General features: G+C 51.0%; 1 protein-coding gene across 1 annotated transcript in view; it reads right to left on the bottom strand.

The window, feature by feature from the left end:
• Positions 1–714: 714 nt before the first annotated feature.
• Positions 715–14,953, bottom strand: part of CACNG2 (calcium voltage-gated channel auxiliary subunit gamma 2) — a 51,226-nt gene continuing 36,987 nt past the window's right edge. Inside the window, exons 2-4 of the mRNA XM_072848971.1 lie at positions 5,479–5,562; positions 1,727–1,867; positions 715–1,250 (exon numbers count right to left, since the gene is read on the bottom strand). Of these exons, the coding sequence (XP_072705072.1) occupies positions 715–1,250; positions 1,727–1,867; positions 5,479–5,562 (761 nt within the window). The remainder of the gene's footprint in view (positions 1,251–1,726; positions 1,868–5,478; positions 5,563–14,953) is intronic.

Here is a 14,953-nt window from a genome sequence, read left to right as displayed (position 1 = left end):
GTTGACGCCGGCACCCCGGGATCCTCCGTAACTGGCCCAAGGACACCGAAGTCGCTGCCGGCCGAACCCCCATCCCCTGTCCCCCGAGGAGCCCGTGCTGGGTTAAAGGTAAGTGGGAAATAAACTGTAAAATTAAAGAATAAACCCCCCCAAAATCCAAAGAGCTGCCTCCTCCTCCTCCTTCTCCTCCCACTTGATTTATTGTCATTTGTTATTTCTCGGTTCCCTTTTATTTTTTTTTAAGTCTGTTTTTATTAAATGTTAAAATAATGGTACATGGGAAATCATGCATTTTCTTTTAAATTTATTTCTATTTTTTAAATCTCTTTCTCTCGGTTTTAAAGTTTTTCTTTTTTTTCCTTTTTTCTTTTTCTTTTTTTTTAAATAATTTTTTTCACTGTTGTCTCTTTCCTCGTGTTTCCTTTTCGTTTGTTTGTTTGCTTTTTTGTTCGCTCGCTTGTTTGTCTGCGTATCTGCTTGTTCGTTGGTTGATTTTTTGTTGGTTTTTTTTGTTTGTTTTTGTAGTTTTTTGTGGATTTTTTTTTTTTTTTTTTTTTTTGCATTGGGAAGGTCCCCACCCCCCCCAAGGGGCACTTCCACCTCCTCCTTCCCACCCCCCTGCTGCCCCCTGCCCCCTTCCACCCTCCCCACCCCGCAGCCCACCCCATCTCCTCCTGCCCGCTCCTGCCCCATTTTCAGCTCCTGGCGACGGCTTCATACCGGGGTGGTCCGGCGGTTGGCTGTGTTGGTGTGGATAGAGTCCTTGTTCTCTTTCTGGATACAGTTGTGAACCTGGAGGAAACTGTTATCCCTGTCGGAGTTGTAGGTGGCGGTGGGGGTGGTGGTTGCCTTCAGCGGGTCCCTGGTCAGGGTGTACATCGAGATCTCTGTTGATGGGAGGGTGTTGAACCCTTTGATCCCGACGGGAGAGGCATCCCTGGAGTGTGAAGGCTCGGTGGAGCGGGAGCTGGAGCGGCTGCGTCTCTGATAGCGGTACCGGTAGCTGGGGATGCGGGTGATGGCGGAGGACTGGAGGTAGTCCGTGGCACGAGCATTGGCGCGCAGCTGTTTGTGCCGGTCTATGAACATGTGGACGGCCAGCACTCCCACCATCTCAGCTATAATGAAGGACAGGGCCCCGAAGTAGAAGGACCAGCCGTAGGAGTAGCTGTTCTTCTTGGAGTCACTCTTGGAGGGGTCTCCAGCGTTGGCTGATATGTATACGATGATGCCAATTATATTACTCAGACCTACCAGCCGGCCGGTGGGGGAGAGAGAGGGAGATGTCAGGAGGGCTGAGCGTGGCGGCGGGGGCCGTGGGGTTGAGCCCCTGCCCCCGGGAGGGGAGGACGGGAGGGCCCGCAGCCACCCATCCCCTCCAGGTGGGCGGCTTTCCTTGGGAAACCCGGGCAAGACCCTCCTCGCATGCCTGCCGCATCCCTGGACTGCACTCCCGGCTGGTTCCTGAGAGACGCCGGACGGATGTAGGGAAACCCTCTCCCTCCAGCAGCTCCCAAGCAGCAGGAAAGCCTCTGCCTGCAGGGTGCTGCTGCCTGCCTCTGCCATCCCTGGGAGGCTGCTTTCACCCCGAATAAGGCTCATCAGGGCTGGGAAACACACGCGCTCCTGCCTAGGCAACCGTGCCCCTGCAGGATGCCCCACCGGGGCAGCCCCCCCACCTCCCGGAGCCCATCTCCGGGGCATCAAGCCCTGTGCATCCCTTTACCTGCAGACACGAAGAAGATGCCGGCACTAAGGATGATGTTGTGTCGGGTTTTGTAGAACTCGCTGGCTGCAATGCAGAGTCCACCCATGAAAAGCAGAATCACACTCAGGATCGGGAAAATACTAGAGGCTCTAACAGCCCCTGTGGAGGAGAGAGGGAGAGGGGCAGAAAGAACAGCGCAGGCATGAGAGAGAGGAAAAAGGGGCATGGAAACAGCACCGGGGTGAGGGGACGGGGGGGGCGCGAGCACGTTTCGTGGGTGGGTGCGAAGGGGAGAAACAGAGGGCAACATCCGGGGGGGGAGTAATTCAAGGAGGGATAAAGGCATCGGGGGACGGAGGGAGGGAGAGAGAAATAAAGTGTGTCAGAAAAAGAGCGGACCGAAGCAGCTCTCCCGTGCCCTGGCCACTGATGCTGCCACGAAGCTGGTGGCCCAGTGCAGGGAGGTGGAGGGGGCTGCGGGGCCGGTGGCTGGGCTGGGAGCCTGCCCATGCTGCCTGTCCCCCCTCACACTGTCTTTCCCTCCGCTTTCAAGGGGATTACAGGCTGGAGGGGGAGCCCCGGCACCGTCTGGCTTCTCCTCCTGCGGGGTGCTGCCGCTCAAGCCCGCTCTTCAAAGAGCAGCAACCCAAATGCTTCCCGTGGAGCTCCTCAATCTCGAATCCTCCCGAAAGGGCAAGGGCATGAGCATCTCAAGGAGAGATTTATTTTTTTTTTTAGGGCTGGGAAGGAGCTCCTGATGCCGTGCACTGCTCTGCAGCTGCAGTAAGGACTCAGAAGTGAAAGTCCCAGCCCTGCGTGCCGAAACACGGAACTTATCCTAGTGATTAAACGACTGGGCTCCTTCCGGAGGGCAGTGATGGGTTCGGATGTGCCAGCTCCCACACACGCACGCTCTCCATCGGTCGATACGGGAAGAGCTCAGCCAGCAGAGGGCAATGGCATAGATGCACGTATATGCACATACGCACATGCAAAACATACCCCAAAGCTTCTGGGGGGACTCTCTTGTATTCACGCAGCGAAATGCCAAGACTGTGTATACGCACACCTGCGCACACTTCTTGCACGCACGCACACACTTCTCGTGGGCTGTTCAGTGGGTACCAACTGAACATATTTTTCATATGTTCATATTTTTTAACTAGGAAGGCCTTCCCTCCTCCCTTCCCAAGAGAAAATAAGCTGTTAAAGTGTGAAATGAAACCTTGCTTGATAAAGAAAGTATCAGACAGGCTGGTGCAATTCTGTTTGTGGAGCAAAGATCTGGAAGAGGGGTGTGTGAAAGCTAATCCATCCTTGCCTGCAAGAATGAACCCTGCTGAAGCAAGGCAGCACTTTTTCCTAAGAGGGCAGAGACTGTGCTTCAGAGACCCTGTTGGCATCAGCATCCCACCAGGCACAAGCAGTCAGGTCTTTGAGGGGGCCCCTAGCCCACTGCCTGTGCATGGGGAATGCAAAAGGCAGGGAGAAACCTCTCTTGCTTGCTTTCCAGTTCTGCCTGGCTGTGTTTCAGGGAACAGGATAGTGATAATAACCATCTTAATAGCTTCTGGAAAGCAAGGCAGGATTTGACAATGGGAAGCTTAAATGGCAGTAAGCAAACATCAAGCAGAGATCCGCTGTTCAGAGGGTTTCTGGAGGGATGCTTGGTCAGTCCCGCAGCCTGGCCCTGACCACATCAGTTTTATGTAGGTCTTAATTCTGAAATTCACGTCTGTTGGGAGAACACAAAGTTGCCGGCTGACATGGGGAGTTGTAGGAGTTATGTGATGCGGGAGGACAGCAGCCTCGCTCAGCCCCTGCTTTCTGCCCCTCATGAGGACCATGCCAGCAAGAGAGGGGTAGAATCTCATCCGGTCTTCCTGGGTCCAGAGCCTTTGGTCTAAAGAGAAGAGGACTCATGGTGGTGTTTGGATGCTCCCTCGTATCATCTGTCTACTCTCTAACTTGAGTGTCTTCTAGCAAAGAAACACAGAGATGCTTCTGCTTCCTCTCTGACAACAGGCGTTTGATTTCAAAAAGCCTAAGACACCTTATGTGGACGGCTGGCAGAAATAAAGTCTAAGCCCTTCTAGCCAGGCCATGGACGCTGCCCCTCAATCGTTCTGGTCCCCTGAATGAGGGAACCACCTAAGTCTGATACTAATAAACTGCTTCCTAGCTGTTCTTGCCAGTACGGCCAGGCATCGCCCGTGCAGAGCACCCGGGACTCCGGTTTGGCAGAAGTCCTGGGAAGAAGCTGTTCAGTGGGGTCCCTCTCCAGTCAGGTCTAAGCCAGCAGAAATCCCACTTCCCTCAGGAGTGGCCCAAGTAGTCCTTTATTGACTTGCCAAATCCGTCTTTGAACCTGGTCCTTTCTTTAAAAGGGCTCTACCCTGGGGACACTGTCAGGCCCTGATGTTGGGCCAATTTTTGTCTTCAGATCTTGTTCCCTCTGAGGGAACAGACCTATCCTTCTTGAGGTGTTCACCCCTTCCCCTAACTCTTCTTTCTGAAGTGCAGCTGATGCTGCAAGCAGCTTCCTCGCTCCCAAACAACTCTGCAAGAGCTGGTTTGCCCTCCGAGGCAGCCTGCACAGTTGCTGTGCCAAACCAGATCAAACCCCAGACTTCAGCTCTGCTGTTCAGGGGCCACGCAGCGATTAAGAGACCGATGCTGCAGAAAGGCATCTGAAAGAAGCAATCTCCCTGGGTTATTTACAATTTACGGTGGATGAAAAACTGTTTGAGAAACTAAGAGGAAGCAGCATAAGATCCACCTCTTTTCACATACAAATGAGCTTCACAGAGCCTAAATTATCTCTCTCATCCCTGCCGCAAGGCTGGGTCTCCACATCTGTCTTGAAGCACGCCCAGGTGACAAGGAGCTATTCTGAAAGACTCCCAGCCTTTGGAGATCTCTGATGCTTAACCTTAGGAGGTCAAAAGCTCTTATCTCAGCTTTCTGAAGGGAGAAGATCTCTTCTCATGATGTCAAAAGGCATTGGGCTTGTGGAGGGAGGGCAGGATAGCAAGGTGGCGACCTAAGAGGAGGAGTGATCCCTGTTCAGCTGTGCTTCACCCGCACGTCCCCGGCTGGACCCGGAGCTCAGGTTAGGTTTCCTTACGGAGAAGCCATGTGCCTGGGGTGCAGCACCTCTCCCGGGGGCTCTGGGTGAGCACCAGGTCTTTTCTTCAGAGGGCTCTGACTGTCCTTATTCCTGCTTCCCGTTCCCATCACTAAAATCACTAAAACCAGCAAAGATCAGATCTGCAGCCTCTGTAGGCAAGTGGTGTTTGGGGAAAGGTGAAGAGGGAAATAGGTGCTCCTCAGACACACTCCAGCTAATTTCTTAAATCTGAGGCAACTGGAGTATCAGGTAAGGAAACATAAACTTCCTCTGCTTTAGGAGGCCACACACACACTCACACACACTCACACCGCCCCAGCTAGCCCAGTCCTGACCTGCCCACTCAGCAGCTCTCCAATGGATTTGAATTAAGACTCTGGATTTATATCGTAATTAATTGCCATTAATAAAAAATGCCACTGGTTGTTACTATGAGTTCGAAACTTGCACTGTCTCATGGGCAGGGCCCCAGGGAGGTGAGAGTGGAGCTGTTTTTGGGGGGTGGCAAGGCTCTGGGGTTGCCTTCTCTGGCCTGCTGAGCCTCACAGGTCCCAGCGTCTCCACCGCCCTATCTTCAGAAAGCAAAAGGCACCCGACGCTAGCACCTACGAGCCATTGCAAGAAGAGCCTGCAGACTTACGGAGGAAATATTCTGCTGTATCGGCTTCATAATCTGCATCCTCAGGGAAGTGATCGATTTGCTTACACAGACCTTTAAAATTCCCTAGGGAACAAGAGAAAAAAAGAACAAATGAGAACACCAAAACCTGCCTCGCAGGAACAGCTGCCCTCTGCGTCGCCCTTTGTGCCCGCCCTGCCTTCCTCCCAGGCGGCACGCCTGCTCGTTTATGGATGCCCATTAAATGCCCAGGTACTCTCCTCACACACTCGCACACGTTATCTCCCTCTTATTTGCACAGGAACATGGGATTCGCCATCTGGATCCAGCCTGATGCCCACCTAGCCCAGTGGCTCTCACTCAATGGTGAGCACCCGAGGCTTTGGCCGGCAGGTCTGGCTCCTGCCGGAGGCGGACAGGAGAGCACTGCCCGCCTCTGGGGGAGGTGGGATGGGAAGAGGAGACAGACACTGGGTCACGCTGCGAAGCACGAGGGTCAGGGTCCCTTCCCTCAGCATCGACCGGCGTAACTCTGGGTGTTTGTATTTCACCTGGCGTGGCCTTGGTGGATCCCAGCAGTGCTGTGTACAGCGGGGTGATCAGGTCTGGGTGGAAAAGCGTTTGTTTCTCTCAGCTGTGAATTTTCTGCCTATTCATTTCATGGGCAGGATACATCCCATTGTTCTGGTGCGGTAGGAGGAGAACAAAAGCTCTTAATCTACTTTCTCCATATGACTGCTTGTTTTTGCATACCTTTATCAGGCCTCCTCTTGTGTCCTCTCACAGACTAAGGGTACAAGAAGCTTGGTGCAAGTGTGTGTATGCAGCTCAGCAGCAAAACACCCTTTGCACTGGGGGACCAAAGTCTTCTGCCATAAGTGAGGGAAGCTGGGCTGGTCACCCTCATTTTTGTCAGGCTGGTTTACGTACAGGGCCTTCTGCTAGCTTTAGTCATGGGGCACCCTTTTTCACACACTCCACGACCAGCAAAGCCATCCCAGCAGGAGGCCAGCGACATCTTCCCAGTCTTTTGTCATCTTGGATGTCTACCAGGCTCTTATTTTCATCATTCACGTCTCTCTCCTCTTGAAATCAGACATTCCGCTCCAGAGAGGTAATCCTCAAGCCACATCATCATCATGACCACTGGTTGACTAGTATCTCAAAGGATCAGGTTGTTCATTCTTGTACAGGGGTGACCATGTGGAAGGCAATTTCATTGTACCTCCTGGGGTTCCCCCAAACTTTTTCTCCTGCCTTCCCTTACATTTCCCTCTGGACTCTTGCACTGGCTGGCCATTAACATAGAACTGATGGACATAATCTGTTCAGAAAGGAGGAATGCAGTGTCCGCATGAGGTGCTTGGTTAGGCACGGTGATCCCATGGGCCCCCTCACCAGAGGTCAGCCACCAAAGTGGTTCAGGCTGACTGATGCCCCAGCAGAAGAGTTTGGAGCCTGAGTCTGGAGAGTGACAAATGCTGTGGCAACCTAGGAAAGCTGCCTGCCACCCCAGCCCTGAGCCCAGCTGCTGGACCAGCTGGGTGTGCAGGGCGAGGGGACAATGAAGCCACCACATTTGTGGTTGTTGCCTCTTGGGAAGGGTTGCTTGTGAGGAACCCAGAGCTCATCCAGGACAACCCTTCCCAGGCTGAGACCTGCAGGGACCATTCAGGTCCCTGAGTCATGTCTTGGAAGGTTTATTCCAGATGAATTCCAATGATCTTTCAGGTATTTGGGAATAGCTGGAAGAAGGACCAAGCTCAAAGAATTCCCCCTGAGTTTGTTCTCTAGGCCAAGCCTTGCTGGAGCAAGGTTTGGGATGCTTTGGGAGGCAGTGCTGAGCAAATAGCTGTAGAAGGCAGGTAGGTGGGTTCCTCTAGATCAGCCCCCAAGCTCAGCTCCTTCTGCATCCAGTCGGCTTGTGTTTGAGGCTTCTGAGATACCTATCACCTTTAACTACTAGTTCAAAGAGCTTCCATGAAGAGGCTAGAGACAGCAGAGGAGTGCGTGTGCATGTAAGAGGTAAGTAATAGGAGAAGAAAGTAGGAACAAAGCCTCTCCATGTACTTCTGAAGTGTTATTCCCACATTGAAACTGTGGGTTATGAAAGGAGGTTATTAATCACTCATCCTCAATCCAGTTACCTTGTTCAAGAAGTGTCTGCTTCTCAGCCATGGCCCAAGTGTCTGCTTCTCAGCCTTCCTTCTGGAAGGAAAGCTTCATAGCCAAGCAAGTTCCCTTGCCACACTCCCACCCTGCTGCTTGCCACTTAAATACCTGTGAGGAAGGCAGATACAGCGTGAAGGGGGTCCTTTCCCTTGCTTGCCCCTGACTGCCTGGGGCCATCTGCCCACGACAGACGAGCAACTCATCACCCTGGTCCTTTGGCTGCGGTCACTGCTGTACAGTGCACGTGAACGCTGCCGCTCTCCGAGGCACCAGGGAAATCTCCAGCCTCAGATTTCAGCTCCTTGCCCAGCAGACCCTGAACGCTGAGTGCCTCCTACCCGTACACGCTGGGGGAGCAGGCAGAGCCTGCGTGCACCTCCCAGGCGAGGCTCCCGGTGCACAGCCAGAGCCCCCCAGTTAGAATCAGCCAAGGAGGGAAGAGACCCTCTCTCTGTGCCATCCTTCCCCTGCTTCCTCTCTTCGCCCTCTCCCCCGCTCCCTTTCTTGCTGTATTTGAGCCTGATTAATTCCTATGGGAAGAATCAAGCTGCCTGGGAAAGATGCTGCATCTTGTGCAGGGTGTCTTTTATATGGACCTGTGTGGGATAGCTAGCTAGAGGTTCAGCCGCTTAGGCAGGGTGAGGGGACATGCAGGCTCTTTGAAAATCTGCTCCTGGTGCCGAGTGTCCAAAGGGCCTTGCTGATCTGGCTCAGGAGGGTGCTTGGCCATGGGGGTGTCCAGCCTTGGCTTGCTTAAAATGCTGTGGCACTGAGGAGCTGCCCTTCACCGCAGGCTGATACGCTGCACCAGGCTGATCCCCCTCCCTGGCTCAGCCCTGCTGGGGTTCGTGAGGGCAGGGTGGGCAGCGCTGGCCCCACTTTAGCCCCTGCTTTGCCTGTGCTCAGCACAGAGCGCCGTGACTCTGGATGCTGACTATTTGCCTGTGCTACCACGCCCTCTCCTCCAATGCCTCCTAGCTCCTCTGGGCGATGGATGGGGAAAGGATGCAGAATTAGGTCATTAATGCGTTAACTGGGAATATAAGAGAACAACATTCAGTTTTTGCTCTGCCACAGGCATGCTGTTAAAACCACTTCTCCTCTCTGGCTTAGAGTCCCACCCTGTAAAATGGGGGTGACAGCACTCCTCTGCCTTGTGCCGTACGGGCATGTGTTAAAGAGAGCACGGTGTGGGCGCGCTGGTGCCAGCGGCTGTGCAAGCACATGGAGTAGGTGAGCGACGGATGGCAGCAGTTCAGAAACCCGCTCGGTGCGGGGAAGGCCTTGATGTCACTTCTTGCGCCAAGGTCACTCGGCAATTCTCTGATGGACATCTGTGGCCTGCTGAGACGGTGCAGCAGCCTCCCTGGCACCTGTGCTGGTGGAAGTGCCGCGGCCGCATGCGGAGAGGGGGATGGAGCAGCTCAGCAGCGCTGCCGAGGTCTGACACAACAGCCTTTTCCCGTGCTGCACGTGCGGTTTGCGGAGCCAGGGAGGGAAGAGCCATGTGCCACCCTATAGTTAATACTCCCGAATGCCTATGCAAGAGCAAATCATTATTCGGGAGGGCATGTAGGGCTCTGAGAGCTCCTCAAAGGAGTAAGAGCAATATCTCTTCTGTACTTGTGTCCCTTTGCCCTTCCCATTCTTCCCGACTTGAGCTATTTCATGCTGCGAACCCTGAAAGAGGCAGGTGTTGAGCTCTCTGGCTTCTCCTGCACGTCTCTCTGAGAAACTTCAGCCACGCGCTTTCACCTCCTCCTTGCAGCTCTCCCAGCACAGTTCGGGCTCTCCCCTCATCCTCTTTCTCGTGCTCACCCACCAGATCTTCCTCCTGTTTCTCAGTCTCTCTCATTCATAGCAGCCACCTCCCTCTCCCTGGTGTACTGGCGTGGGCATCCTTCAAGCAGCCTGCTTTGGGATGTGCAGGCTGCAAAGGAGGCAGGAAGGAGCTCTGACTTGTCTCAGGACAGAAAGGCTGGGGATGCCCAGGTCCGTGGAAAATCACAGAGCAGCCCCCAAGTCCTCTGGGTATTACTGGGAGTCCTTAGACGAGATCCCCACCGTTTGCTTGTCACCTGCCCAAGCTTTGGAAAATGCAGTCTGGAGGAGCTAGGACTGGTGCAACAGGCACCCCCCCAGTGCCTGGACTGGGACAGAAGTTGCCCAGCTGGGGCATTAAGAGCAGAGATAACCTGCCATACTGCCAAGAGGGACTGAATGTCTAAGATGCATGAAAATCAACGTTAACTGTGCGTTCAGCCCTCAGAGAGACCTTCTCCAATGCGGCCGGGTCATCGTTTGGGTACATGCTGTCTATCCAGGACAGCTGGCAGCCATCAGCTCTGCTGCAGTGAGAGTCAGACCGAGTTACCCCCGATGAGAACCTGACTCGGTATTGTTGGTGATACGGTTTATTTTTGTGCCACTTTGTGCAGCCCTGTTTCTTTCAGAAGTCTCACTTGCCTGCGGAGTGCAACCCATTGCAAAATAGTAAGTTCCAAAGAATGAAAAGCTACTCCCTTCCTGCAGGGTAGGAACACTTTCAAATGGTCAGGACTGTACATCTGAAAACTGGGAGCCAGAGGCAGAGGAAAAGACATCCAAAAGGAGAGAAGCAGACAAAGAGGGACGAGAACAGAAAGACCTGTTTTCCCAGAATGATTTGTGATATTTCCATTTATGGAAAAAAGCAATCCACTGAAAGCTTTCCTTCAGTCTCACTCTCCAATTTAGCAGAGGTTTTGGCATGATGGCTTCTAGAGAAATAAATAAAGGGGGCTGGATATAGCTGTTGTGTCTAAAAGCTCAGAAAGATGGCTTGGTGCCGGCCAAGGATTCAGTACCTCTTTCTGCCACACGCTCCCTGTATCATTTTAGGCAAGTCACTTAACTCCCCTCTTCTTTCACTCAAAATGGGAATAACGGTATTTCCCTGCCTCAGGGAAATAGCCTGAGGATATTTATATTAAAAACATGAAAGTGATCAGACACTGGATCATTTGGGCCAGATAATTCTACCCACCTTCCAGTTCTCCCCAAACGTAACGTGCTCATCCTTGATGTGGCCTTCTCCCAGACAAACACGAAGGCTGCACACACGTGAAAGCTCTCCCAAATTCACACTTGTGATTCTTGCCTTAGAAGTAATCTTCGTTGCAGTTTAAACTAATATTTGCTATCTACCCATGAAAGAAATGCGAAAAATCGCGCACGAAGGGCGGGTAGTCTGACATAAACACAAACATTTCTTGCTGCTCCAGGACCCTGTTTCTGAGTGGAGCCTGTTTGGTACCAGGTGGTGAAGTGGGGCTCAGAGCCAGCCTCTGGGCTGGGAAGACAAATTCCACAGCTACATGGCAAGCTGTTGGCGTGTCTTTCTTACACATATTGGCAAAGGGCTTCCAAACCAGGAGAGGAGGTCTCCTGTCCCTGTCAAAAAATAACACTAGTGACACTAAGTTGTTAATGCCCAACCTGACATGACTTCAAGAGGAAGGAATGAGGTTTCATGAAGCGCCAAGGGAAGCACAGGAAAAGCCCTTCGAAGGCATTTTGCTGGCTCTCCACCCTTCCAAGAATGAAGCACTTGAGAGCACTCATCGTTTCGGGGGATTTGGAGCTGATGAAGAGCACAGTGGCAGGGAGCACAGACAGTGTTCGTGGGCATCTGCTTTTACCCACCTGTGCTGACATGCCCAAAAGAAAGGCTGGCTTTTCGAAAGTACCAATTATCCCTCTCGGGGAATGTCTCCATAGATAGCACCTTACAAAAATTAGGCCATCTTTTCACGTGCCTCAGTACACATTTAAAGGCCTTGGTTACAGGGTGTAGGGTTATACCAGCACATGTAGCTACTGTGCCACAAGGGATGGTCATTCTGGGGCTTGAGCAGGTGCTGCTCCAGGAGCTCTGACCCTGCACAGTGGCAGGGGATGCTGTGCTAGTGGCAATACCTTTTGACTCAGGCAGGTAATTTTAAGACCAAAGAGTCCACAGCTCTCCTTAGGGACAGAGGAACTTTCCACTACAAGGGGAAGCTCAGTGGGGCAGCAAATGAGGTCTGCAGGGGTGAGCCTGGGACAATAGCAGAGATCCCATGGGAACAAAGGACCATCAGAAATCTCGCCACCTTCCCGTCCAAATGCAATGTGCCTGCTTTGATGTGGTCTTCTCCAACATAAACATGCAGCAGTGCATATGTTAAAAAAAAGCAAACAAAACCCTAGCAACATAACCAGTATGTTGCATACATAATTCTCTCCCTGGGGAGAGGATAAAAGAACAAACCACATGTGACTGATATCAAGCCCCATCACTTAATGTGCCACTGGAAATAATTCAGATATTGTGTTGAAGAAGCCTGTAAAAGAACTGATGCAAAATAGAAATTGATCTTATAGTTATGAAAGAATATCCCCCCCTGCCTACAAGGTAGAACCATTATACCAGCTCTCCTGACCTTATTATTAATAATCATGTTTATTACAGCTGTTGCTGAGGATCAGATGATAAAGGGAGTTTACTGCAGTAAAAATGGTACAAACACTGCCTTACAGACCATTGCTGCCTTGATGAGCATGCAGGAAGGGGTATATCACAGCACATTAGCAATGACCGAAGCTACAGCAGTAAAATGGCCCGATAATACCAATTCTGGGGAGATTATTTTAGTCAGGAGATGGTTAATAAACAGAAAAAGAAATGCAGACTTAGATGGCAGGGGAGAAAAAAGTGGGAGAAGCCAGTATGGGGTAGCACTGAGGAGGAGATGACGAGGTGGAAGGAGAGAGGTGGAGTGAATAGCCACCAAGCACCAGGGAAAGAAGTCCCATCCAAGCCAGTACCAGGCTCCTGTTCTGCCTTTTTCAGCTCTTACACCTCACTTGCTCTCTGCAGCCCTCCCTGCCAGTCACCCGGCGGAGGAGAGGGGGCTAATGACAGAAGAGGACACCATGTGTGCCGCTGGAGGCAGCTTGGGTCCCCCCATAGAGCCTCGGCGGTGTGGGAGTGCAGAAGAGCCCCATCACGTCCTGGCATTGCCCGCATGGTCCCCTGCAGCGCTCCGCCTGCTGCGGCGGCGAACGGGATCGCGCTGCATTACGGCCGGACCCTGCGCCTGCTCTCAGCCTTGAATAGCTTTGCATTTTTCCTTGGAGGCGGCAGCCTCCTCGCCTTCCCACCCCGCTCCCTAACGCTGCTGCATGCTGCTAAGTAGCCGATAGACTCTGCCTCAGAGCTGGCTATAGCTATTCCTTGTACGTGGGAGGAGATGCAGTGGTAGCAAAACCTATTATTAAGATTATATGAAGATCTCCATTTATAAACACCCTCTTTTTACAGGGTTGTAACTTTCAAAAATATCCTCACTGTGGCTTGAAATTTCCCATGCTTTGTCACAGGCAGAGAGTGAGATTGGCTGGGAAAATTGGGCAAAGGCTCTTGAACGTGTTTTGGTGCAAACACAAATCCAGCACATTTGAGCCTTACAAGCTGAAACATTGCGGGTGGCTGGTTTTCAGGGACTGCTAGACATCTGTCCAAGTTACAAATTAAAAACCTCAACACAGCAATAATAAAAATCATTCAAAAAATCCTTTTTGCACACATCCACTACAAACATCTCCCCCGGTAAACAATTCACTCTATTTTCTAGACTTTGCCAGTATCAAACCTGAGCTGAATTTCTTCTGAAAATAGTACTAAACACAAAAATGTTTTAGGGTCATCTAAATCATCTAAAGCTGTGGATAACTTTGCTCCTCCTAATGTTGCATTTCTCATTTTTCCCTGCTGTGCTAGCATTCTGGAATTGAAAATAGTTTTATATATACATATATAACATGCATGTTATGATTTCATATATATGTCAATGAAATTGTTTTTTCTAACTGATATTTTCCTGTGTGATTCAGTGAATGTGTAAAGCATTGACAATATCTCTGATTCCTCAGCAGAGAGGGTAGAAACTATTTCTACAGTTGTTAGAGTGACTACTGTCACTCTAGGTAGGAAAAACATACGAACTTTCTGGCGTATGAACCCTGTTGCAGAGTTTTCAAGGTATATCAGCTGAGTCAGTAAAAGCTATTGCCTTTGCCTTGCAAGAAGAGGCAGAACTGGTCTTTAAATGAGATGGAAATCAGAAAAAGAACTGAGAAAAGGGTTTGTAAATAGTTGTGCTCAGATGTTATAACGTGATGTTGGGTTTTAAACTCCAGGAGCACAACTTAAGTGCTGGAGCTGCTGGTGTGGAGGATGGAAAGGTGAGGGCAGAGTTGATCAGGACACGGAGAGAAGTCTGAGAAAAAACAGAAAAGGCAAGTGAAAGAAACCAAGATATTACAGAGGATTTAAAAAAAAAAAAATCTGCAATTTGTAGCAAGAACATTTGTGCGTGTGTGTGTAACGAGTCAAATGTGACACTACAACTGTGAGCCGAGTGACAGGAAGGGTGATGCAATTATCTGCAGTGAGAGAGAAATGATGTGCATAAGGTGTGGGAGGAGAGGAGATGCTCCATAGCTACCACAGGCAATCCCAATCCACGGCTGCACATCCAGATGTCAGAGGAAGGGAGATACTAATGTAAGCCTGGAGGGAAAGGGTTGGATGGGATGAAGGGAGCATTTAAGAGCTGTTGCTTCTCTTTTCTTTTTTTTTCCCCCCTATCACGGCAACAATATTGTAACTAGGACAGGTTTTGCATATAGGGTTACAACATCAAACTCTCAGAAATCAGAGCATGTAAACAACATCCTAGCTGGATGAGGACATAAGGACTGAACCATCCTGAACCTGAACTCAAAGACCCAGAGCTCAGGTGGGTTAGTCTCTCCCCAGAAGTATGCAGAGGAAATCCATGGGCCAGAAAATGTATAATTCAGCTCATCCTATCAGGCTGCATTTTTCTCCTCAGATATAACTGTGTGGCTGATCTGTGAGCGTGCACCAGAGGACAGAGCCAGGCTCACCTTGTACAGTAGGTCATGTTTTGGGTCAGTGGTGAGACTACAACTCTAGGGGTGATTGGAAGTTACTGTGCACAGGCACGGATTTACCAGGCAAGAAGAGAGGGAAAAACAGTCTTCCTCACACCGTGAAAAGTGGCCTGCACAGCCTGGGACACAGCCACGAGCTGTACAGTGCCTTGGGTCAGATGCGGACTGAGATCCTACCCCAGTGGCAACTTGGGCTTGGCTATTCCCAAACTGCAAATCTTGAATCTTGCAACTGTAATACTGCGTTCATAAGGTTTTTTGAATGCAATTTACTTAGCCATTTTTAAATTACGAAGGAGGAGAAAAGGCAATTCAAATCTTT

This window comes from Ciconia boyciana, chromosome 1, assembly GCF_034638445.1.
Source record: "Ciconia boyciana chromosome 1, ASM3463844v1, whole genome shotgun sequence".
Classification (NCBI taxonomy): Eukaryota; Metazoa; Chordata; class Aves; order Ciconiiformes; family Ciconiidae; genus Ciconia; species Ciconia boyciana.
The sequence above is the reverse complement of the archived record's forward strand: the minus strand, read 5'-3'. Positions and strand labels throughout refer to the sequence as shown.